Raw genomic sequence first — 26,404 nt, 5'->3', positions numbered from 1 at the left:
CCCACAAGGCAGGCTCTGTCCTCAGGAGAGCATCCTGCCTTTGTCCATCCTGCAGATGTCAGTAATTTCAAACCACAGATGGAAGAGGATGTCCCTCCTCCCTCACAACTGCCTGAAGGTGCAGGTGAGAGAAGGCAGAGCCTCTCTGTTCCTGCAGCACACAGAAACATCTCCAGAGGACAGAACCATTGCTCTGCCAACCTGTGTGGGGTGTGGGGGGCACACAGGAGGGCCCCTCTGAGCTCCCAGTGATCCCAATCCAGCCCAGCTCACTGCAGGAAGGTGTGTGCAGGAATACATGCTGTTTTGGCACACCACCACATAAATCTGTCAGAGTTAACATGAGTACATGAAGAGATGACACAAGAGCTTATTTATAAAGGTAACATGTAATCTTGGCAAATTATTTGGGGATCTGCTGAGGCCAGACAAACTGCAGGCTGGGATCCAAGGAAGCAAACACCCACCTGACTTCAAGTCAAGTGGTGGAAAAGCACCAGATTCAGAACCTACCTGCAGCACCTGTCCCAGCAGCAGTGCAGGGATGCACTGGGCCAGGACAGGCATGGCACAGCCAGCCTGAGGTCTGGCCTTCCCCATTGCTGCACCAGTGAACAAAAATGAGGTGAGCAAAGCAAGCTGCAGGGGATCCTGCTGCCGTGAGCCCTGGCAGTGCCCCTGAGCCCTGACCCCACAATGTCCTTTGGGAATGATGCAGCCTGGCACAGACCCCCAGAGCAAAGGACACAAGAGTCCCTCCAAGCACAGAAAAACCACCTGCAAGCTCTGTGGTATTCCCCTCAGTGAGGATGGGCTCTGAGGGGGATGCTGGGTTAGCAGCTTGCACAGGCAGGAAATGCACACCTCAGACTCCCCAGGGCCCCGTTTCTCTCCAGGTGCACTGAGGAACCTGGGGGCAATCAGCTCTGCAGGAGAGGGACACCAGCGTGCCCAGGCAGCTCAGCCTGCCTGTGAGGGATTGCAGGAGGCAGCCCCTGAGCAGGAGTGAACCTGCAGGGGTAGGTGTGCTCCTCCTGGTGCACCCAGGCAGAGGAGGAAGTGGATACATTACATGAACTGTCCAATTTCACCTTTCCGGCAGATACTCTTCTCACACACACACACACAGGCACCTGCCCACTGACATCAGTTCTCAGGCACCTTGCCCTGCATTTCAGTGGCCTGGGTGCCTGGAGGCCAGAGCCCACAGGGTGCAGGCACACTAAGGAGGGAAAGCAGAGGGACACTAAAGAGTTGGGAGTCTTGCCATAAGGACATCTTTATTTGCACATTTCCACAGGTTCTTCTGAATCCTCCTATTTCCCACTTCAGAGAGTGGGAGTGTGCACTCCTCAGTTAGAAGAGCAGCAGTCTGAAAACCTCAGTGAGACACAAACCACTAACACAATCCAAGACAAGAAGATAACACACTCCCAGTGATCTTTACTCACAACAATAAAATGTGGAGGAACAGGGGTAGGTTGGAGCAGTTGGGAAGAGCAGGTTAAAAAAGGGACCCAAATTCCTTTTTCCTACAAGCTGCACCCCCCCAGGATTCTCACCTAAACCTGAACCTAACCCTAACTCCTTGTGCCTGGCTCAGTGTGACACACACCTGAAATAAAAGAAATCACTGCAAATGGTTTATAAGCTCCTGAAATATGGTTATAATAATCTGGAATTAACCAGATTCTGCACAGCAATGGCTGGGAATGACCTCACCTCCACGTTTCTTCAGGGATGGGGCTGTTTTTACCACACTGACACAAGATTTCAGAGTAAAGGGGAATTGTTGCCCATCCTGCCTGCAAACACAGCCCACTGGCACCAGCCTCACTCCCTCAGCCAAACCCTCCTGCACAGGTGGGCAAAACAAGGCACTGCTGGGCACAGAAAAGAGAAACAGAGGGAGCAGGAGGAGCTCTCAGACCCACCACCTTTTCCATCCAAACAGCACTGCAGCAGCCCTGGGAAGTGGCAGCATTTTGGGAAGAGGGTTTTCCCTGAGGAAAGACCTCTCCCTGCCCCTGTCCCTTCCATCCCTGCTGCCAAGGAACTGTATTACAGCAATAAAGGCAGGATGCAGGACTTGCTCTCCAGACCTCTGTGTTTTCTCCCTCCCCAACACCTCATTCACCCTTGAAATAATAAAGTTTCCCCATCTCCAGCAGGAGCAAAGTGTGCTGTGCAGCAGCTCGTAAAGATGAGGAAAACATTCCTCGTGGAGAGCCCACTCCAGAGAGGTTAGTGCCTGTCAGAGCAGCAGTAAACAGACTGTCTCCAGCTCCTGGCTTTCCTGGCAGGGAGGCAGTGTCCTGCCTGTTACAACTTGTTTTGGATGACAACAGGCCACATTTCGTGTGAGGAGAGTGAGCCCATCTCCAGCTCACAGCAGCCGGTTTGTTTCTCCTCACTCAGCTGTAAACATGTTTAAGATTCCTATAAACACCTATTGGGCAGAAAACCAGCCAAACATGCTCAATTAAAAAAAAAAAAAAAAAAAAAAAAAAAAAAAAAAAAAAAAAAACCAAAAAGAGAGAGAGAACAAAAAGGCAACCCCCACAACAACAGAAACACCCTGCTACCCTTGAGCAAAGAGTCCTGCCAACAAGGCTCCCTGGGAGGAACACGTAGGAATATCACCTTAATACACTCACATCTCAAGAAAAAAAGAACAAGTTTTTTTTCCTTGACCAGCTGCTCATTTCAGCATCACCTTCAAATAAAGCCATCACTCACAAGAGTCCATATTGCCCTCTGTGCCTGTCCAGCCCATCCCAACCTCCCAGATCAGCTCTGGCACACAGAAATCCCAAGGCATGGTGTACACCAGGCACGAGTTCTGCACCTCAGGCTGATCCCTCGACCTTTGACTTGGACATCACAGCCAAGTCTACCTCATGCCAGAGCCTCTCCCAGCACATGGTGATGAAGCATCAGGAATGCCAGTGGATACTGAGGATTATTCTCCTGGACTCCCCATTCACTTTTATCCCAACTATTTTATATGCTTGACTTCGTTGCACAGCAGAGCTGCAAATATCTCAGGGAGGACAGTCAGGGCCCCAAATTTTAAGCATCACTTACTCAAACACCCACCCCTGGGCATCTGCTCTCTCCACCACACACTGATCTGGGGGTAGGAAGAGGAGAGGAGCACAAAGCTCAGGAGGATCCACCACACCTGGAGATTTGCTCTAAGACACTGACTTGAGAGCAGGGATTGTTGGGGCCATCAGAGGGGCCTGTGCTCCTTCTCCTGCATGGCTGAGAGGAAAAGTAGTATTTTCTCTGAGTCCTCTCAGCTTTGCAAGAGGAGGAATCACTTCTCTGGAAAGAGAAAAACATACTTGGCTTTCCATAGACAGGCTGGACTACAATGCCTTTTAGGGAGGCAAGAAGAAACTCCATTACAGGCACAGGGGATGCAAACAGTGATCTCCTGTAGATCTTTCAAGCCCAGCAGCTTTTCATCTTTCTAGCCTTGTGCCTAGAACAACTGCCCAATAAAGAGCTTTTCTATTTTATCATTAATAACTGGGAGGTGTTGCATCAGCTACATTGAGGGGGCAGCTCTTGGTCAGTCCCAGGAGTGACTTGCAATAGGGCCCCCACCTGGGAGCTGCAACAGAAAAGAATGCAGGAACAAGAAGAAAACTATTAATTGCTTGCAGAGTCACTCCCCCCACAGCAGCTTCCTGGGATCCTGGAAAATGTCACCACAGGGAGTCACAAACACAGCCATCCCTGTCCCCAGAGGAAAAAAATATTCCTTAGTTTTAGCAGCCAAAAGAAAACAAATACTATTCATCTTCTGCTCAAATTTCTCTTAAAACAAAACAGGCTTTTAGAGGTAGTAGGGCAAGAGGAAGGGTGGGGAAGGTCACAGATTAACCTTCCTCCTGTTAGCAGGTTCCAGGATTCTGGCTACAAGGCCAAGAAAACATGACACCAAGTGCCCAGGGTGACACAGCCCTCTGTGATGCTGAGCCCTGAGGAACTGCCTGCCAGAGGATTTCACCCTCCCATCCTTCCCAGAAGCATTTAAATACCTTCTGCTTGCAGTGAGCAGCAATGCCTCTGGTGGATTTGGGAGAACCTGGAATTCTATGTAATTGAACTTTAATATAATGCAATTATTTTGTGCATACTCTGTTTTAGTTGGTAGTAACTGGAGTCATCTCACTGTTTCCAGTTTCAGCCTTAAAACAGAATGACTTTTACAAACAGAGATGCAAAAATAACCCTGTCTTAAAGCAAAGAGGAAGAATCCAATTCACTAGAAAAGTTTTCTCCTGCACATTTATGCTGTCTCCACTCCCTCAGCCCATTTCTCCTGCTCCCTCCTTCTCCCTTTGCATTGTTGGCCATCAGCTGAAAGGACCATCAGCTGTTCAACCCCAAACTCCTGGCTCAGCCCCCCTCTGCTCATAACCACAATTTAAACACTTCTCAGGTCTTTCCCCTCCCTTGCTTTTACACAAGCCCTCTGCCCAGCTGTACAATCTTCTCCAAGCATTTTTGGAGGGCTCTGCCCAAGTGATGTTCAGTGAAAGGCACGGTGAGATGGCATGAAGGATGTAATGCACAGTGGACTCGGAGGACAATTCACCTTCTCATTCCACCAGGTACAAAAAGAGGATTATTACTAGAGGATTTATCCTAGCCAAAGAAATCAGGTGTGTTACACTGCTGGAACAATAAAATATGTGTTTTTAGCCTGAATATCACATTAAATACAGAAGAAATGTAAAAGTTGAGGTCCTGTAATGGACTTTGTGGGAGCAGACACTCATTACGCTCCTTGCACAGCCACAGTCCAAAGCTTTAAGATTGAAACCAAGCCTGACTCGTGGGAGTAAAAATGAGGATGTTTCTATCCTGTAATGAAAGGACCGACATACTGGAAACTATAAATAGTTAACCACCAACATGTAGCCGAAAGCACATTTTTAAACCGGGTTAGCACCAAGTCCTGACATTGTTTAAAAACCACCAGCACCATCGCAGCCTTTCACAAACCCGTGAGCCGCTAAAACTTTTCTGTAACTCAGAAACGAGACGCGCACAAAGCCGCAGGGCGCAGATCAGACTTTTCCTCCAGTCCAGAAGCAGCAGCGCGGCTCAGTGGCTGTTCCCGAGCCCGGCTGGAGCCCTGGGGCGAGCACAAAGCGGGTCTCTGCAGGGCAGGCATTCCCCAACGCTCTGCACAGCCTGCCCCGGCATCCCAGCCCGCTCAGAGCATCCCCGGGGTTCGGGAACGGGAGGGAGGGATCCCAGAGCCCTGGCTGTGGGCAGGGTTGGGTAGAGCGGGGGTAGAGCCGCGGGCCGAGGGAGGAAAGGGAATCCCGGTGCCCAAAGCCCCGCTCCCATCGCTCCCATCGCTCCCACCGCGGGGCAGGGGATGGGGCACTGCCGGGACCGCTCCATCCCTCCCCTCCCGTCCTGGCCCCTCCCGGGGTCACTCACTGCGCTCCGGGGCAGCCCCACCGCCGGCCATCGCCACCAGCTCCAGGTAGGCGGCCCAGAGCCCCAGGGCCAGCGCGCCCAGGGCCAGCAGCAGCCGCAGCTGCCTCCGCCGCCGGAGCCGCGCCAGCAGCCGGCCCCGCATGGCGCCGCTCAGGGCTCGGGGCCGCCGCCGCGGGACCTGCTGCTGCTGCTGCCGCCCCGGGACACTCCACTGCCGCCCCGGGACACTCTGCAGCCGCCGCCGCCCCGGGACATGCTGCTGCCGCCGCCGCTCGGCCCCGCCGCTCCCCCCGCGCTGCCGCTGCCGGGGCGGGCCCAGGTGCGCCCGGTGCCGCCCCCGCCGGGCCACCGCTCCTGCCCCCCGCACACAAACCGCCTCGGTGGAGGGGGAAAAAGAGCCAAACCCACCTCCCAGCCCAGCCCGGGGCTCCGCTCCTGCCCCCAGCACACAAACCGCCTCGGTGGAGGAGGAGGAGGGTCCAAAGCCCTCTCCCAGCCGCTCTCTGCGCCTGCAGGAGCCTCGGTGCATCCCCTCGTGCATCCCCCCGGTGCGGGGATGGGAGATGGTGACTCCTCTGCCGAGAAGGACAGAGGGCATTTCAAATCCGCGCGCAGCTGAATCCGTGTTAAAGTGTCGTTCACCTGGCGCAACAGGTGTGTGTAATTAGAAGTCCGTTGCTCGGGGAGGAGGAGGAGGAAGGGGCTGGGGGAGCCTCCACACCTGTTTTCTGAAGCAGCTGAGCAGACACGGTGTTACATCCTCAGAGCCCTCAGCAGGGGGATGGCAGAGATGGCAGAGATGTCACAGACCAGGACCGTCCCCGGGGGAAATTGCTGCTTCTTTCTCTGTCTCAAGCGCACTCTTGGAGTGACTTCTCAGAGTCCTTCCCGCGCTGTTGGTTTCGTTCACATCACCAGCCTGTCCTGGGGGCTGCAAACTGGAGTCCTCCTCGGTGAAGGAAAACGGGAGAGAACACCTGGGATGTTCATCGTGTATCCAGCTGGGGAGCTAGTCCAGAGTTACCCCTTCCCAAAAATGGGTGATGTGGCTGTCGGGCCATTGCTGGAAACTCTTTTCCTTCACAGCTCCTCTCCTGCACTGATACAGCTCGTGTGTGGTGTGGGAACAGAAACTCTCAGGCTGAAGTTGGTTTTTAAAATTAATGAAATGATGGTACTTTTTTTTTTTTTTTTTTTGAGACCCCTATTAAGAGGCAGCCTTCTTCAGTGTGAGGCTGCACAAAAGGAGACTCACTGTTCTTTAGCTTTAAAGAAGTGCCAAAAGCCTTTTACATGACACTGTCCTTGGACTTCCTCAGCCTCTCTGGGACAAGGCCCAGTGTGCAGCTTTGGAGGATGCAATGCTTGTGTTCCTCCTTCATACCCCATCTGAGGCTGCAGCTCCACATCCATCATCTGAGCGTGAATAATGGGGGAGAATTCCTCCAGTGTAAACAGAGAGAGCTGCCAATAGCCAGACACCACCAGGACCCACACAACTAAAAAGGGGAAACTGCAGTTTAATCATTACAAGGCAGGACTCTCTGGAGGGCACAACACTGTTAGAGTTTTTTTGGTGGTTTATCCAGCATGAGAGAAATAAGCCAAGTTTTTATATTTGTTCAATAAAAGGCAGAAAATACTAAGAAAAGTGTGTAATAAATACAGATCTAAATTAAACTTTGTTTACCATTGAAAGAATGAGAATTGAATGATGTATTCTCAGCAGAAAGTTGTCTGCATTTCTTAAAGGAACAACATTATGCTCGAAGTATAACAACTGCACTTTGTTGCATATTAAAATAAGTAATCATATTTTTCTTAGTGAACACTGTACTAAAATGGAAGGAAGGGAAAAGTGAAAGTAGAGGCTAACAGTAGCATTGTGGACTTCTAAAGAAACAAACTTTTTCCTGATACAGCTGTGCTGTGATACAGAAAAGCTCTTGTCTCTGGAGAAAAAGTTTAAGGAAATGACTATGGCATGGTACTATCTGTTAAAATAAAGTTACAACAGAACAGTATTAAGGAACAAAATTAATCTGAATGTGTAATAAAAAGTGAAGTCATAAACTTGAATAGCTCTGCACTGTACTTAAAATAACTTACTTTGGACCACTTATTCATTGCAGAAAGAACAGATGTCCAGGAATAGGATTCTGGCAGTGATGTTTAAAACCACCTCACATAATTGTTTTTTTCTCAAGTCTACTAGCAGTCTCACAGTCTCAAATTCTCAGGGATCCCAAGTCACAGAGTGTGTGCCCAGAGCTCCTCCTCTGTCACCCTCAGTGTGGGCAGTGTGGCAGCAGGTGTGGGGCAGCTCAGCAGGGACAGGAGCAGGAACAGGGCCCGTGGTGTGTGGAGCTGACACTGCCCAAGAATGATGGGCCATCCTTGAGTACTGGACATTGCTGCTGCCTCCAGGACACGTCTCTCTCAGCCTGCCCCTCAAAGAAACTGACTCTTTGCCAGAGGAGCCAACTAGAGGATTTTTTTGTTTTGTTTGAGCTGTTTGTTTTCTACTTTGGCTATGCTTCCTCATGGCAAAAGCAGCCTCTGATACAATACAGCACTTAACACACATCTACCATTCCTCTGGCTCACCCCTCTCTAGATCCACCTCTGAGCATCTCTGCCTCTTCTTTTAAAGTTTTTGCTTCTAGTTATCCAACAACTGTTTCTCTGTTCTGTAAATCCCTTTTAACTCCATGCCAACATTGTTTCTCAGTAGGCTCCCTAAAGGTTCAATTATCTGCCACTTGCTCCTTCCCTTCTGTCTTGTGTAATATTCAGCACTAATTATAAGTTCCATGCCAAAGACACCCAACTGTCCCTAGACTTCAGCACCCTGGTGGCTCCATACTCCTCCTCCTGACCTCAGCTATGCTCTGAAACACAAACAATGACTTCATCTCAACATTCTTCATAGAAATGGCTCAAAGGCAGAAGTGTTTCTGAGAGGAATAGGCAGTTTCTGAGGACACTGTTTTGATTGGGCTCTAAAAAGCATTACTGGTGGAGCAATCCCAGAAAAATCCCTGTCAATGCTGCAGTTGATCATCACTGTAAGGAGATCAGTGTGGCCTCACAATTAAAAACCTATCAGCAGAAGGAGCTCCTTGCCCAGTTAAGTGGTGCTGATCAGTGGGTTGTGCTAATAACATGGTCACATTTTACCAGTACAATTACACTGCCAGCATTTGTATGGTGTGGCCTGGGCTGGAGTTTGTGACTTCCTTTGCTGCACACACAGCCATGGACTGGACTGACAGGAGCACAATCCCATTGCTCCCCTACAGCTCAGCTTGGCTGTCTGCGTGGAAAGCCTCATTCCTGATTCTGTATTTTCACTGCATAACTTGTTCTGTAGCTCTCAAGTCTTCACTGTCCAGACAAAGTCACATAGAAATGGTTTCCCTTCCTTTTCAGCTGGCAAGAGGACACATTTTCACATGAGCTTCATCCAGTGCCTCTAGGAACACCTCCTGCTTGCAGGTCCTGCCCCAGGAGTTGACCTAAATTGCTCTTTGCACATCAGAACAATCTCTTAATATCTAGAGCACACACTTGCACTTCCTGAGAAAGGTTTTTCTATACTTTAAGCTGAGAACTTTCAGGAGACTTTGCAGGCTTTAGATATTTACCATAATGAAAGATGAATATATGTATTTGATAATTTGGGAAATCCACATTTTCAATCTAGCCTTGCATAATTTCTTCCTTTCCCTGCCCTAAACATAGTAATACTTGGTTTATATTTTAAGTGACTGCTCATCATCCTTACTTTTCAAGAAGTCCTAAAAATGCATCACAGTCAAGGTATCAGAGACATTTCAGAACACAAAGATGAGCAGCACTCACTCTCTGTAGACATCTGTCCACCCGAGCTGGGACTGAAGAGGAAAAACTGTGCTGGATGGTTTACAAGTGACACCATTCTGAGGTAAATGTTTACAGCCAAAGAAAAGCAATTTCATCTCCGAATCAATACAGGAGCATTCGGCACATCTTGGACAGGGTAAATCCTGAGCTTTTTATTAAAATCAAACCCATTTCAAGCCTGAATCCCTTCATGCCTGTGCAGTTAATAATGGTCTTGCTTTAACATTGAAGCACTTCTGTGCTAAAATCCCTTCTAGGTTTTCTGAATAAACCCAAATAATCTGTATTTACACATCTGTCCCCAGTCCAACAGCATTGCAATTCTCAAAATATGCAACATAGTCAGTGTAAGTGAACAGTCAACCCTATTGAGGGCTCTGTTTTTCAAGCTGTATTTCTGGAGCTTACTTGAAGGGCAGCCACCCTACCCCATATTCAAAGATGCCCTTTCTCCAACAGTTCACTTGGTGCTAAAGGGAAAATACCAGAAGTCCTCCACACTCTTCTCAAATACTTCAGTCATGGCAGAAATGTTTCTTGCCAGTGGGTTAAATATTGGTTACCTCTGATGGCCTGGTTTGGACAGAAAGTCCTTAACTTTAGATGCAACCTAAGAATCCAAACTCTGCTCTTTTTGTCTAAAGCCTTATGAAGACAGGAGTCAAAAGGACCCACTGCAGCTCCCACCACTCACACTGTCTACGCTGTGTCCTAGAATGTTCTGGTGCATAATCCCAGTCTGCAGCCTAAAACAATATGTATACTTCTACAGCTACACTTGCACATTTAAGGAAAATTTTTTAGAGAGTAAGGGGAAATTTTCTTACAACTTAAAGCAACCGGAAAATAGAAAAGCAAAATATTGCAGAAAAATTAGAAAGAAAATTCTTAAAATATCCACAATAATTACCTATGATACCACTTTAAATGGGGACAAATAGGACACCTTTATTAGAATTTTGACTGGGCAGGCACAAACACATTCTAGTACATCAAATTAAATGTGTTTGTGAGCTTTAATTAAAAGTCTGAACAACATCACTTTGCATGAGTATGAACAGATCTACCAGAACAAAGTACACAGGCATGTTGCTCCCAGCTAGACTCAAAAATACTAACTGAAAGAATTCCTGGCCAACATAGAAACATTTCAATTCCAGAATATCAGGCTGCCCATCACAGCCTTGTGTGGATGGAAAGTCCATCCACACATCCACAGTGGTAAAATGTGTTTCTGAAGTGATAATCCTATTTACACAGGCAATTTAAACATAGCCATATAAGCATACACTGTATTACTGTTTACTTATTTTAACACCCATGAGAACTGTTGATCTGCCTGAGTGCAGTCACAGCATCAACTCACTGGGGAGTTACTGCAGATTGTGATAGAGGAAGATCACAAAGGATTTTTTAAGATTTTGGTTTGGTTTTCCTTTGTGCAACCCTGCTGTGCAGGGTTAGCTGACAGAGCATGTCCCTGTAATTAAAGCAACTGCATGGAAACTAAAAAAACTCCAACAAATAATACTGCATATAAATACACAACAGGTTTGAAGCCAGAAGGAACCACTAAATGATTTCCTGTTACCTCATGTCATTATCATTCATTAAGCTCTAATGGCTCAAGCTTATTAAAACAAGCTACCTTCTCCAGAGGTGAAATAATTTTTTGATTTAAAGATAGAGATGGAGAACTTGTTACCTCCTCATATAGTTTATTATAATAAGAGGAAAAAAGCACCATCTCCCTGTTAAAAATGTATGCCCTTTTAAATTAACTTCAGGTTCAGGCTACTTGTTGCTGCTCAGCATTGCCCTGCTAAGATAGAGAGGCCTTTGGTAGGTTTTTTTTCTCTTCAAGAGACACATTAATCAGTCTTCTTAATGCGAGACAAAATGAGCTCTTGCACAACCTTTTCTCCTCCTCTGAATCATCTGTGGTTCTGTGCCTTAACCAATATTTCAACATTCCTTCTGAAAAGTAGGCACTCCTTCCTTACTTAAATGAAGCTACACAACAAGGTTTCCCCTGCTCCTCATTTTTCTCTTAGTTATGCAAGAGAGATTTTAGTATCTTGGCTCATAGTAAGAACATTTGTCCAGTTCTAACCTTTAATCCTCTAGTATAGTCTCTCTAATCTTAGAAGCAGACATTTTGCAAATCTTTCAGATTCTGTGCTCCTACACTCATAGCCTGGCATTATTAGCTGTATTGAAATGATACATGTCACACATTACTAACTTCAATTAGCAAAAAAACCCTAATGGATCTTTGGAGTAAATGCTATTTTTTGATTTCTACCCAAAAATCGTAGGAAAAAAATGGAGTAATTAAGGTAGTGGAACTTCTCCCAGGAAAGCCTTTTGAAAATGCCATTAATGCTTTGTAGACATTTTTAAGGATAGTTGTCAGTGGTAGGAAGCATTTGGCTCTTTAAAGCAGCTCTTGGCATGAAGGTCCCCATTTGTTTGGCAGCATTTCCCATGTTCATATGATGTCACACAGAAAGAGCATGTACAATACTTTGCCCTTCCTGCACTTGGAAAAATATTCAAGCTTCCAAATAAAATGGATTTGCAGGGTAACAATACCCTAATTTCCCTCCACCCCCTCACATAGGAAGTGTTCATAGCCTAGTGACATACAAAGAACTGTGTTCAAACTGCACTTTGATTTTGATACACTAGCAGATGTATTAGGAATGTTGTCATTTTAGTCTGTTCAGTCTTTCTGAAGTCTAAAGAATATTGGTAAGGAAGACAGGAAATTAAACATTTACATCCTCCTTCCCCCAATACTTCCTCCCAGTCTTAATCTGAACGTCAAAGCTTGAAGTCTTTACCCAGACACACTTAATGGTTTTCAAGTGAGGAAAATGTCATTTCACAGGCAATTCTTTAGCTTGGAAGAGTTGAAAATAAACAGGATTCTATAGGTTTAAGAGACCTTTTTGCCAGGTTCCCATCAGCTGAATTTAAGTAGATGGATCCTGCTGAATGAGTGGCTAAGGCTCCATCATGCAGCACTTTTCAGAAGAGCCTTTTAGGCCCTGTGCTAGGATTGCCATCTTCAAGCCAGTACTATGTTATTTCACATATGAACTCACTTTTATTAGCTTGATTTCTCTAAGAAAGCAGCAACCAGCTAGGAGAGAGTGAGACTAATGATGGATAGCATTAAATACCCTTCCTTACCTGTCCACATCACATCAGCACCCAAGTTGTTCATGAACCAGTTTTTCTGAACAGTTCAGCATTTTTTTTCCTTTAAAACAGCCCCTGGCAAGGTGTAGTGGAGTTGAGCACCCAGGGACAGTCAGCCACTCACACTGGAGTCTTGATCAATTGCCCCCAAGTACACATACAGAATAAAAACTCCAGAAAAGGGCCACAAGGGACAGCAAGCTTGTCACAAAAAGGTTAAGACAACTCAGATGGGTACAGATGTCTTAAGGGCATTTCCCCTCCTGCATTGCTTTTAAAAACAAGTATTCCTTTTCCAAACCTTCACAGCACATAAACATCCATCTTTTCCATACCTACCTATGAAACACCAAATGATGATCTGCATGGCCACTTCCACATCCAAAACAAATTGTCTCCTTTCACACACTAAGTTCTTCTCAGAGTGAAAGGAAGTGCTAGTAGCCTGTATGGTGTATACTTCAAAACAAGGTAAAAAAAGGTAAAGCAGGAAACAGAGGCATTGAAATCCCTCCTCCACTACAGAGCTGCTCTCAGGCTGCAAGGTGGACAAGACTTGCTGACACTGCAGTAAAAGCACAAATACCTGCAATTACAAACTGGGCTGGAGCCATGGTGTAACCCTTGCCATGATTTCATCTACAATTGTGATGTCTGGTATGAAGACAACCACGTACAGCTGGAGAATCATTACACAGCTACAGTTACAGCTCTCATGTAGCAAGTGGGCACCTGCTCTTCCACCCCAGTCTGTCACAGTGCAGCAGCAACAACTGCTGCAGCAAAAGCTGACCGTGACTTCTCTGCACAGAACCAAGATTGTGTTTGGAGCTACAAAGACAGCTGAAATATGTTGGTTAAGGAAGATAGATCCCCATTATGGGCTTCCTCTGTGTTTTAAAACACTGTGAGGAAGCAGAGAGAAGATGAAATTCAACTGTGTAGTACCTCCCTCCTCACCAAGCATTCAGAACTCCTGTCAATGTTGCTTATCCTAGCAGAAGAGTTCTATAATGGCTTATCTTTTCCCACCATATTAAATCAGTTAGGTTTGTTTCAATTAGGTTAAACCCAAGCAAATGGGAGCCATTTTAAAATAGTCATCCTGTCCAGCAGTCAAATTAAGACATTTTAGTACTGACTTTCTATGTGAGAATTTCCAGTAACATCACGAGGTCCATCAAAACAGTAATCATATAAACTACTTTAAAAGCTGCTTCTCACACAGGAAAATGTCAGCCAAAATTCAGATCTTCAACGAGGTCCTTCTATGATTGATAATTTCATTATAACCCTGTATGTGATTTATAATATGTTCCAAATAAAGACAAAGGACAGCATACACTGGTCCCTACCACAGATATGAAGATACAGTCATACACACACTCCTGATGTATCATCATCATGTACTTTTAAAGTCAGTTTTATCAGTGCCATCTCTCAGCTCAAACAGCATTGTAATGTGGTACATTAGGAATGGCTCATGTGCACTTATGACATTAACTGCAGGTTTCCTCAACCTTTTCTCAGTGGATGCCGGGAAACAAACAAGCAGGAGCTGTTCTTGTGAATGACCAGGGCCCTATTACTAAAATTAGGATGCCAGCTAATAATTCAGCTTCAGCAGTGCCGTAGTTCATCCTCTAAGCTGTAGATTTTGGCTTTTAAGTCTTTTAGTTCTCCTTGAATTCTACGCGTTAGTCTGTTTCCTTGGCGGACCTCACGCAGAACTACAAAATCCTGGTCTGGTCCCAAATTCAAAGCCACCTAAAAACAAAAAGAAAAACAGATTAAGAAAAACAAAGCTGTACAGAACACAATTTAGGGAGTATTATGGTAAGTATATGAGGGAGAGAACTCTAAAGGAGACCCTTTGTAGCCAGCTAAGAGGATTTGTAAGTTAATAGCACTAGGATAGTTCACAACAACAGAAAGGTGCTGCAGAAGCAAAAATAAAGAACAAGGCTTTCATAACATTATGTTGTTGTATTATAGTACTGGCAAGGAAGAAATCTTAATAGAATATAACCATGTTGACTCATAGCCTGTTGACTCCTTTCTAGTTCCTGTATTATTTAGGGACACACAAAAAGGGGCAAAGTTAAAGTATTTATCAAGTAACTCCTATCTAGTTCTAAGCACCTCAGGAGATAAGATGACATTTTATCTTTTGCTATTAAACCTAGAGGTGTTCTAACTGCTGTGGCTGACCTGCTGCCCTCTGAACTGCCAGGATTCAAGAGCAGTTCAAGTCCAGTGCCTTGACTCAGGGTACTGAGCTGAACAAAGGCTGCTGGATAATCACAATTCCTGAGGGCAGGCTGGCCAGGGCTGACATTTCCTCTCACCCTGCAGCTGGACAGCATGCCAGTCCAGCCACTTGCAAGGGCACAGCACTGGAAGCTGCTCTAAAATACCTCTGTTCTCTTGACCCATTATGGTTTCTTATTGTGTCATCATGTAGTTCTTGGTCAAAGGTTTTAATATGCAAATCAGGAAATTTAGTCATCTCTAGTCATTTTGACCTCAAGTGATGAGAAGGACTGAATGATCACTCTGGAGACTTCTTGCAAGTCTTTTGTTCCCCTGCCCTCTTGTGGTTAACAGTGTCAAGAAATTGAGAAGACAATGAAGAGCACACCCACAGATTTAAAACATACAAGTTTGTAGTAAAGGCATCATACACACTTTTCCCTTCCTTCCATATACTGCTGTTAGTCCTTAAAGTTGAAAGATCCACAGGCCATTAATATATATATATATAAATTGAAGTCTTTAATCAAAATAAATGCATTAGTCTGCATGAACTGAACTTTTTTTTTCTGAACTTAGTACAGGAAAAGAAGGAATCAGTAGCACTGCCAGACTCCTGCAGGAGAGTCTAAGCTACACCAAGATCATCCTCTCAAGCATATTATAGATAAATGTTTCATCCTAAACTCCAAGCAACATCAAGGCTGTGCCTTTTCCTCTAAGTTGTTCTGATGTTCATCTACACATCTGGAAGGTACTACAGAGAACACAGCTTCAACCTCCAGCCATTGCTACTGCAGTGATTTTTGGAAAGTCACAAATGACATTCTAAAGTAACAAACAGAACATTCACAATACTTAAGAATGATCTACCCCTTACAGGAACAGATATGGCTCTCACAAACAAAATAATCATTTTCTTTGCAGGATAAGTTTCTGAATCAAACTACTGCCTTGCAATTTTGAGACAGCTAAGTAAGCTACAGGTGTCACATAAGGACTTTTGAGAGTGGAAAGCAAACATACACAGCTAATACATAGCTAGGACAGTAAGCTTGATGCCTAATGAATAAACAAGAAAGACAAATCTTTTTTGCTTCGTAAAATACAGAGGAGGCAAGTTTTGTCAGATACTGATATTTAAAGGAGCATTTAGAAAAGGAATTATTTCCTTAACCCTAGGGGAATACTACATTAAATACTAAGAATGCACCTCTATAGGATAAGCCCAAAACAGTCTGCCTCAGAAAAGCTCAGCTGTCACCTTATAAATGTGCTTCTCTATATCTTTCACTTTCTGCTGAAGCCTTTTAATGTCATTCTTGAAGCCCTCCACTTCCATACTACGGCGTTTTTCCAGGGCTTCACACCTCTGGGTCATCAGCTTCAGGCGCTTCCCCATCTTCTCCGAGCGCTCCTGGGGAGATGGAAACTCAATATGCCACACAGAATAAATGCTGGAAGAGCATCACACAGCCAGCAGGTGATTACAGACCAATTACCTTAAAGAGTTCTTTGCCAGCATCTCTCTCCTCACAGATCCTAGCCACCTCCCCTTCCAGGGAGACACACTGCTCTCTGTACATGTGTGACAGGTGTTTCTCCTGCATTAGCTTGTCCTGCAGTAACTGGGACATGGGAGGAAGAGAAAGAATTAATTCAAGACTCTGTTTACAAAACTTCCCTACCCTGGACCAGCAAGTGTGATAACACCACCAATACAACAGGAAAATAAAAGTTAACAACTGGAACCAGAGCTCATAAGTATGTGAGGACAATACTCCAACATCAATGCCATTACCAAAACCTTTGAATTAAGATACCAGTTTTGTATGACTGCTCATCATTAAAAATAACATTCAACCAGTTCTGTAACTCCCCTTTCACAGCTGCTTGTCCAGTACTGCATTTCAGAGGCATCTGCATCCAGGGGTAGATGGAAACAATTCCCTATTGCCTGTTTACTTTCCAGTTCCTTATTCTGACCTCCTGATGTCTCACTGGAAGTGCAGTGGAAGAGGAAGAAAAATTCAGTCTGCTAGAGAAGAGCTGGAAGACTTCAACTGAGGATTCATTCTCCCCTGAAGCAGCAAGGAAGATCCAGACACAGCATTCTAAGACCATTAGCTCAGAGCACTTACAGGAACAGAGAGCCATGTGCAATCTGCAGGCTAAAAACTGTTTGCCCCATTTATCACATGGCTTACAGAATCAGGAATTTTCTTCTGGGCATGAAACAAACTGACAGTGACATGCTACCATAAATCCTAACTATATATTTTATCTGAATTTTGAAAGTTATGCTGATCTTTAAGCAGGAGAGGTGTTTTTATTTAGATTAGTACCAACAACAATGTAACTTAAGGCAATCCGGTTCAACTCTGCAACTTCTGCTAGTGACTGTCTATTGTGCCAAAGCCAAGGTGCTTGCAGTTTTCTAGTCAAAAAATATTGAAGAGCTTTACCAAAGACAAAAATTACCTTTATTTCTCTGCTGTGGTGTTTTGAAGCTCCATCATTTACTTGAAGCATCTTCTTCAGCTCTCTGTGCTTTATTTTTCCTGAGTCTGTGCTGAAAACAAGATGATCCAGATCTTTGCTAAGTTTCTTCAACAGACCATCCCTCTCTGCCATCCATGCTTTTTCATTGGCTCTGGCATCAAACTTGAGCTGGAGAAAGTCCCGTGTACTCTCATATAAGAGATTTTGGGTTTTATGGAGCCTGCAAAAAGGGATTCCAGAGGAGTTACCTTCTTTCCTAGTGCCTACCTTAATTGCATCAATCATCACTGCAACTTGAAAGAAGCACAGGAGAAGACAGGTGGTCTAAATGTGAGTTTAGCTCTTCTCATCTAATGAAAGAAGTGCTCTTCCTCCAATGAGAGGATTTTTAATAAGCAGATTATTCCACTCATCTTCCACACGCACTACCAGATGGCTGCATAATTTGCTTTTCTGTCTGCTGCAGGAAGCAACACACTGAAATAATGCTGAAATAATATTTCTGTTGCTCTCTCTCCTCCCATCTCCTGGCTACATCACAGTCATGCTCCACACTCACTTTTCTGTTATGGCTTTGATCTTGTCCTGGTCCCTGCGGTGCCGGACCTCGGCTTCCTCCATCTGAATCCTCCTGTCCTCCAGGAGAGCCTCCACCTGCTCCTTGGTTAACCGTGTCTGCTCCTCCAGCTGGGCCTGCAGCGCCTTCACCTGCAGCACAAACACATCACACAGCAAGGCCTCACATCCCCTCTGCTCCTGGCCCTGCGAGTCCCTTAAATTCCAGCACTCAGATCAAAAACTGTACCTGATAATACCTGCTAATTTCTCAATCTTTCGGTTTTGTTTCAACGCTAAGTATTTCAAACAACTAAAATGTTTTTAAAATATCATGATGTAGGCAAGAGAGGAATACCATAAGGAACAACATTAGATTGTTAAGATTTTTATATGGTTAAGATTTAACTGCACACATCTAACGAATCCTGTGGAATATGCAGAGACACTTCTGTACCTTTGCTTGAACAAATAATATTAAAAATAAAACCAAAATCCACCATGAATATTTGCTGTACAAGTTTGTCCATTATTTGCTTTTCCTGATTCATCCTTCCTGATAACTTTACATACAGCTTCTGGCATCTTCCCCAGTTCATAATCCTGCACATTTTATCTTTCATTCTGTCAAGGTGCTTATAACTAAATTTTTATGGAAGTCTAGAAAAGGAAACATTTCATTGTATCAGTGCACCTTATGGGGGCTGCCTAACACTGTCTCAAACACATTGTTTTTGTCAAACTTCCACAAAACACCCAACCCTGCACATCTTCAGTGGGTTTAATGTAAATTCCTGTCTGCTATCAAATTATGGGAGAGAACATCAATTACACATTCTATGCTAAGGACAACATATCTCAGTTGACATTACTGGAACATCTGCTTACATAAAGCTTCCAGAATCTGTTCTTAAATTTACATTCTCAGCAAAGAAACATCTAAGTAAACTGACTAAGTGTGAATCCACAGTAAGATACAAGGATTTATACAACTGGTACATCTACATCTTACCTAAGCAGACAGCATTTTGTTAATAATAATCTTCTGCAAGTCAGCAATTACACCCATCAGTTAGCAAATGTTTTTACCTGTAGTAGAAGTGTTTCATCATCCTTTTGATATCTCTCAGAAGTTTCTGGTTTCTCTCCTTTTGCTGTTGGTTTTGAAGCGCCCTTCTCTGTACCTACTGAAGAAATTTAACAGAAGTAGGAAAGAGTTTTCCAACGTACTTGCAGTACCTTTCCAAGCGTGGCATATTTGTGTTCTGGTGGGCCTACAGGAACAGCAAACAGGTTGCCTCTGCTACAGTCACAAGGCTGAAAGGAAAGAATTCTAGAACTCTGAATGATGACACACCTTTATCCCCTCTATGGTATTGCAGTATTTAGGCACCCTAATTTTGTTGGCATATATAGAAAGAAAACTTGACATGTTTTCTTAAACTAAATTATGAATAGGCAGATGCCACAGCTGCCCAAACATCAAGGCCTGAATGAGTTTTCAGCTGCAGGCTAACTTCAGTCAGTTTGATGAGACAATTACTTCAAAAGAGGAAATCAGCATGCAGGCAAGTGTCCCCACACCAGTGTCTGCACTGAGGGCAAGCAGAAGCTCACAGGGCCAGAGCAGCCCCAGGAGGGTGACACAGCCTCCTCCTCCTCCTCTGCTGGGCACAGCAGGACACCAGAGCCAGCTCAGGCTGCTCTACAGGATGCTGGAGGGAAGACAAAGGTACAGCATGGATGTGTATGGACACACTGAGGGAACTTAGCGGAGATTCACCAAAGCATTCACAGACAGGAGTTATTTTGGCATTCAGGAGACAGACACACACAAAAAGCACGAGCTGAGCTGCTGGTACTCAGCTTGGTGTGGTACCTGTGCTGGAAGCATCATCTTGCTTCTGGGTCTCTGCTGGTCTCTGCTGAACAGTAACCTACAGAAACAAGACATCTGCACTGAGCATCTACTTCCCCAAAGGTACAATGGTCAAGGAAAAATCTTAAAAAGTTAAACCAAGCTATCCAAAAGAACAGCATTACCTTACTCCTACCACAAGACAAGGAAGACATTCACAAGGGTAATGCCTGTGTAGAAAATTTTCCTTTATCATGGCTGACTTTTGCCATTACTGCCTCTATATTTTTCACCAGAAAAAGTGGAAAGTAATTCTGTCTTTGATGGCTTCATTAGGATGAAAATCAGCACCCTCACCAGGAAAAAAGAACATTTTGGAGACAGAGAGAAGAGGAAGGTGAAGATGGTGTTATTTCCTTCTTTTATACTCCTTGTCTCAGCAAGACAGAGAAACATGAAGTTTCATTTATCAGCACATTCATTCAAGATACTGAATAAGCCTGAGATAAAAGCTAAGTGATAAAAGTACTGAAACTCAACTGTTGAGCTTAAACCCACCTAAAAAAAAGGAGGCCATGAAAGAGCAGATTATAACCCCAATGCTTATCTTTAGGTTGATATTACATAATAGGCCTAATTTTAGAGTTATCCTAAACCAGGAATTTTAAAGCTTCTGCAAGATTTTTGAAGAGCTTGAGCAGTGCAGAGCAACCATGAACAATGCAGCATATTTCAGTACCTTATTCCAAAATAAATCCTATATTCCCAACGCAGTCTCTGTATATCCAAAACACTCATGACTTTTTTGAGTAGGTTCAACTACATTGCATATGACATGTACTGCCATTTAAACATTTCAATATAATTTCTGAAATATGCAACACAGTGTTGTCTAGAGGGGATGGTTCTTCAGCAGTCTCCAGCCCACAAAACTGCTGCAGCAACCTTGACAGTGTCTTCTTTACCAAAGCTCTAAGAGACAGGCATTCTGAGATAGCTGAGTTCAAACACTGTGCACTTTTTCTTTCCTTTTAGTGGTGTTCTTGCCAACCATTGACTGATGGTTCTTGACAACCATTTGTCAGTTGACTCCAGACTCCTATCTGACATTTCAGAGGCCAACCTAGAAGAGTGTTTTGAAGGAAGAAGGAGGCTGATGCCAAGAGGACCTACTTCCAGTGTGCTTATTCTTACTCACCTTTGAGCATTTACACTAAAACCCAATGTTTACTATGGTTGCTATGGACCCCTCTTGCTTTGGGCTCATTTAGCAACCCTTGACTTGTGGAGCAGATCTGGTCTGTGGTCAGACTCTGGGATACACAATCTCATGCCACAATCCAAAGAGGAGATCTATGGAAAAATGGAACTCGCCTTATGTGGAGGCTCCTTATGAAAATATGTAACTTCTCCTTTATTTGCTCCCAGCATAGCCAGGAGTTGTTGCATCTTTTTTCTGTCCTCCAATTCCCTGGAATACAAAAGAACTAGTTAACAGATTTTTTTTTTAATTGCATCACAACATTGTGACACACTGTCCCTTTATTTCACCTGTTGATGCTTGCAAGTTTTCCAACCTGCTGCAGTTCCTGAGAATATTGCTTTAAAAACAAGCTCCCAAAGACATTCCTGATATTGCCAATACCAGAACACTACTCATTTTGCTGGGATTGGAGAGCATTTCTCTTTTCAAGTATGACAATACTATGTAGGCTGATATAAGAGCACATGGTGAAAAGAATTTGCGTTAAGTTACAAACCACCTGAAATTCTTTCAGATTGTAAGTGTCTATTGTTTTTAAAGCAATTTGAAGCCCTTCCTTGTACTACCAGAATAACGTGTGGAAACATTTAGCAGCCCAAGAGACTGCAGTGCCCCTCCAGGGGCAGGGTGTCCCAGGCAGTGTGCAGTAAGCCCCCGAGCCCACCTGAGCTTGAGGCGGTCGTTCTCCGCGTAGAGGCGCAGGACCTGCTCCTTCTCCTGGAAGAGGAACACCTGCATGTCGCTGAGCGCCCTCTGCAGCTCCGCAATCTCCTCCTCCAGGTGCCGCACCTCCCAGTGCAGCTGGTGCTGAGGGGACAGGGGGGGACAGGAATGAGCCACAGCACAGACTGCTTGTGCCCCGACTCTGGCATGGAACAGCCAGCCCGAGAATGATTTCATTCTCCTGTAATATCTGACCGGATGAGGGCAGCATTGGAAAAATTGTTTTAAAATGTTTCAGAGCCCTGAGAACCACTGTCACTACACAACAGTGAAATAAGGCCTCAGCTTGTGTCTCCAGTGGTTGCACTTCCACACTGCTGGTCACAGCAGCTATGGGGAGTCTGACAGCAACAAAAACCAAGCAAAGCCTCTCTAACAGCATTTATTTTTGAAATAAATCACTGAAGAATAAATATCTGTATCGTTTAGCAGCAAGAACTCCAGCTAGTTACTATGTTTCATTTTTCCCACCTAGTATAGGAAGCTGTATGAAAACAGCATTATTTTGCAACCTGCCCCTCTTTTCCCCACGTGACAATAAGATGTACAGTACATACTTCCTCAAGGACTTTCAGGCTGCCTCAAGCATGACCAGTACTTGAGGAGGCACCTCAATCACCTCACAAGTGATTATTTTATTCCCAAAGAACCACAATTACAAAGATGAGTGCTAGGCAGATATGTGCTATAGCCCATATGATGCAGATATTCTGTAAGACTTCTTCTTAAATGGCAAATCTTTAGATTTCTGCTTAACAGCTTATGAACTCCACTGCAGTAACTATGAATTACATCCATAAGTCAAAGCCTATTTAATTTGGACAAATGAGCACTCCTCCACTACAAGAACCAAGGGAAAGAAGCTGGACAACACCAGACATGAGCATCTAAACTCCGTCCTTAATATAAAAAAAAGAAGGAAAATTGCCACTGTGAAGATATAGCCAAGCCATAATGATTTTAGAAGAACATCCTACAGGCACGTTTCCATTTGATTTGACAAAGGACAGACAGCTAGATTTTAAAACCAATCCTCAAAATCTACTTATTCCTTCCTAGCTCTACCACATTACCAGTAAATCCCAAGATTTCTGCGCTGACTTTTCAACTGTAAAAACCCCTAATCTTGTGAATACAGCCCATTGTTATTCAAAAACCCTTTTGCTGACCTGCTCATCGTAGGTTTGCTTGTACTTCTCCAGCCTCTTCATGAGCTCCTCGTGCTCCTGGTCGAAGTCGAGGATCTTCCTGCGGTAGTACTCGAGCAGCTCGTGGGAGGGGGGCAGGCGGCCCAGGCGCTCGCTGACCGAGGGCAGCGGGGTGAAATCCTCCTGGCTCGGGGGCCACGACTCCGCTGACCTGCAACAGCCACGGGGGGAAAGTTAAAACGCTTCCTAAAGTAGCTAAACAGATTTTCAATTTATACACAGGTTCCGTTTAAAATACAGATTAGCTCAACTATTCTCTGGGTATTAACAGGAGATGACAGCGTTTAGGAGAACCAAGGACTTTGATAAAGAGCAGCTTGCAGGTGTGTTGTACTGTGCAGGAGAGCCCAACCAATGGAAACAATAAAAAAAATGATGTTATGGAAACAAAGGCTCATGCATTATTTGGGGAAGATGACCATGAAAAGAGGAGAAAAAGAATAGAAGGACAGAACTCAGGAGATAAAATGTCCATTGCTGTTCAAATAGAAGCAGCAGCCACTGTGAAATAAACAGGAAAACAATCTGTGACAGTCACTACCTGACTGACCCAGAGAGAAAAACACTTTCTAAAGACAGACAACCAAAGAAAGATGACACTTCAGGCCAGCTGATGCACCAGGCATTATAATTTAAGGTGTAGGTCTAGGAATCTATGTGCTCTCCCTTCTGGTGTACTTGATGTCCTTATTCATGTAGCTTGTCCACTCTCAACACTGCAATAGAAGCTTCCAAGTTCTTGAATCTTATGTTGAAGTGCTACATGGAAAGCAAGTCAATGTTATGTAAATCAAATCAAGGATATTTATAATTATATACTGTATTTTTCCTCAAAACAATATTGAGTGCATTCAAACATTTAATCTGTTCAAACAAGCACCAAATTTGCAAACAGAGATGCACAGTTAGAAACCTCAGAAAGTGTTCTTCCCGTTATTTATTTTGATATGACAACTTTTCTTTTTTTTTTGTACATGATACTACAGATAGCAGAAGCTAAGAAGCCTCTTGACTAAAGAGGTGTTTAGTGAAAACAGAGTTCAGAGTCTGGTCCTGGCGAATCAGGAGTTTTGATGACAATGTGACACTGAGGCGATGGGGACCTTTATGGAGCCCCAGGGCAGGTCCATGAAAACTCTGGGCACTGTAGGAAAGCATTAAATACGCAAAGGTCTAAGTATTGCGCGCAGGAGGTTGCTGCAGGACCAGAAACGCCTTAAAAAACACCATTAGAGAGATAACAGCAGAAGGAAAGAGGTAATCCAGGCGTGGGGTGAGCTCGTTCCGGCTGAAGAGCAGCAGAACCGGGAAGACAGAAGAACAAGGACGCACAGCAGGCACACAGGAGCAGCCCACAGGGTGCCCTGCGGCAAACCAGCCCACCGGGCAGTGAGGAAAGGGCTCCGGGGCCCCCGGCAGGAGCCCCCCACACTCAGTACCTTGCGCTGCGCGGGGTCTCGGCGGCGCGCTCCGCCGCGCTCATCGCGCCCCTGCGGAGCGGCGGGCTCTCCATGGGCGGGGGAGGGTGCCCGGCGGCGTTACGGCGGGAGCCCCGCTGGAAAAGCCCGGGGATAGAGTCCCGGGACAGGGGTCCCGCCGTGGCCGCCTCCTCCTCACAGCCCCAACGGCCCGGCAACCGCCGCGCCGCGCCCGCCGACAGTTAAACGGCGCCACGCCCCGCCCCCGCCGCCCCCTCCAATCACTGACGGGCTTGCACGGGGGTCGACTGCCGGCGCCAATCAGCGCTGGCGACACGAGCGGCAGCGGTTCCGCGCCGGGGCCTCTGGGAGTTGTGGTCCCGGAGCGCACGGAGGGCTCACGGCGCGTGCGCGCGGCCTGCGCCCATCGGCCCTGCCTTGGTGAGGGCAAAGTTATTCTATCCAAAACACACCGCCCCTTTCTCTTCGGAAATGACCTGCCATTCGGCAGCAGCAACGAGAAGTTACTGGCTCCAATTCTGGCTGAATTGAATGTGTTCTTTAGGTCACCCCGATGCCTTTCAGCCTCCTCATTTCCCTCGTGTATTCCCAGTAGTACATTGTAGTAATGTTGCCATTTATTCACCAAACGATTTCCTAATTTATCAAGTGTGCTGGACACAAAAAACCCCCAATTTGCTCAGTAATAATCCAAGGTTCTTTTTAACACTTTGTTTAAAGACATGGAGTTTCTGTATGACAAGGCAAAGAATTAAAAAGGCTTAGTGAGGAAACTGTGTGGTTCTTCCTCATCACGATTTGCAGCTTCCTTGGGAGGGGAAGTGGAGCAGCAGGCACTGATCTGGTGACCTGTGACCCCAGGGGATGTCCCGGGGCTGTGCCAGGGCAGGTTCAGGTCGGGAATCAGGGAACAGTTTCCCCCCGAGGGCAGCGGGCACAGCACCAGCTGCCTTTGGACAAGGCTCTGGGGTGTCCCGGGCTCCCTCATCCCTGGGGGCCCTCCCAACTCAGAACATTCTGTGATTCTCTGATTTTTTTTTTTCAAATCAACTTTCTCACAAAAAAGAAAACAGAGCAGGGCAGGCGGTATCTCTTGGCAGAGCCCAGAAGAAAGGCTGCTGTTGGCCCTGATGGCCCTTGTTGGTTGGTCCCTTCCAGCTCAGGGTGTTTAAGATTCCCTGGGGTTAGACTGGGTGCTTTCCCTGCTGCTCAAAAATCAGCTGCATACATCCTACGAGGGGCTGAAATCTTCTCTCAGAAAATATCCCTAGATAACCAATAAAAACTGACATGGAGTACACATGGACAGGTGTTTTAAAGGCCAACAGCCCCTAAACCAGAGCAAGTAATAGAAAAAAGCTTAAAATTCTCTTCCAAAAAGAATCTCTTGCTGAAATGATGAGAAAAATGCCCCCTTGGGTTATCTGGGATATTTAGGTTTTTGCTGTTAAGAAAACCTGCAACGTTCCCAGCATTGCCTTCCAGAGACCTTCACCAGCCTAAACAAATTAACATAAAACCTTGAGGAGCTTACAGGGAAACCAGGAAAGGGCTGGATGTCAAAACAAAGCTTTTGAGCGTTTTCCTTCTGGTGTTTCTGGCTAAATCATTGCTTAGCTTAGAAATTGTGTACATGGTGATTGTGCTGTTGGGAATATAAGACACATGTATTTATTCAAAGGAATCTGGTACAGCTCATCAGAAGAGAGACACAAATAATTTAAAAAAAAAGTGGGAGGAGCTTGTGTAAATACATGATTTCTACATACTGGTAAGGAAGCATCTGAATTCATAGTCTCACATAAAATTATTAAGTATCTATGTCAGAAACCCCCTATGAAATGCAATGAGACAATAACCTCAATTTGCTCAATGTCTTAAGAGCTCAGTTTGGTCTTACCTGTGACTCCTGTGAAAATTAGCCATGATTTGCACTGGGGCCGTGTTTCCCACATGCCAAACGTGGGTGACACCTCTTTAATCCGGCCGGGAAGTGACGCAGATCAATGTTTTGATCAGCAGAGCTGGTAAAGCCTCCTGG

At 45.2% G+C, this 26,404-nt stretch overlaps 2 protein-coding genes across 4 annotated transcripts in view; both read right to left on the bottom strand.

Moving 5' to 3' along the window:
* The window catches only part of B4GALNT3 (beta-1,4-N-acetyl-galactosaminyltransferase 3), a 57,113-nt gene extending 51,583 nt beyond the window's left edge, over positions 1-5,530 (bottom strand). Inside the window, exon 1 of the mRNA XM_083858642.1 lies at positions 5,470-5,530. Within this exon, the coding sequence (XP_083714768.1) occupies positions 5,470-5,500 (31 nt within the window). The 5' untranslated portion in view covers positions 5,501-5,530. The remainder of the gene's footprint in view (positions 1-5,469) is intronic.
* A 3,830-nt stretch (positions 5,531-9,360) lies between these two features.
* CCDC77 (coiled-coil domain containing 77) lies at positions 9,361-26,372 on the bottom strand. 3 transcript variants are annotated; one of them, XM_083860156.1, is made up of 11 exons: positions 26,264-26,372; positions 22,886-23,075; positions 21,658-21,800; positions 21,104-21,200; positions 19,751-19,808; positions 18,961-19,058; positions 17,876-18,024; positions 17,296-17,536; positions 16,317-16,442; positions 16,079-16,231; positions 9,361-14,328 (listed from the first exon to the last, which is right to left on the bottom strand). In XM_083860156.1, exons 1-11 carry the CDS (start codon positions 26,287-26,289, stop codon positions 14,182-14,184), a joined length of 1,428 nt encoding a protein of 475 aa, XP_083716282.1. In that variant the 5' UTR covers positions 26,290-26,372; the 3' UTR covers positions 9,361-14,181. The 3 variants fall into 3 exon arrangements, with proteins under 3 accessions (XP_083716282.1, XP_083716283.1, XP_083716284.1); XM_083860157.1 differs by having other exon boundaries at positions 18,961-19,055; XM_083860158.1 differs by lacking the exons at positions 16,079-16,231; positions 16,317-16,442.
* Positions 26,373-26,404: the final 32 nt, after the last annotated feature.

Source organism: Zosterops lateralis (assembly GCF_965231275.1).
Source record: "Zosterops lateralis genome assembly, chromosome: 4".
Taxonomy (NCBI): Eukaryota; Metazoa; Chordata; class Aves; order Passeriformes; family Zosteropidae; genus Zosterops; species Zosterops lateralis.
This window is presented reverse-complemented; position numbering and strand designations above follow the sequence as displayed.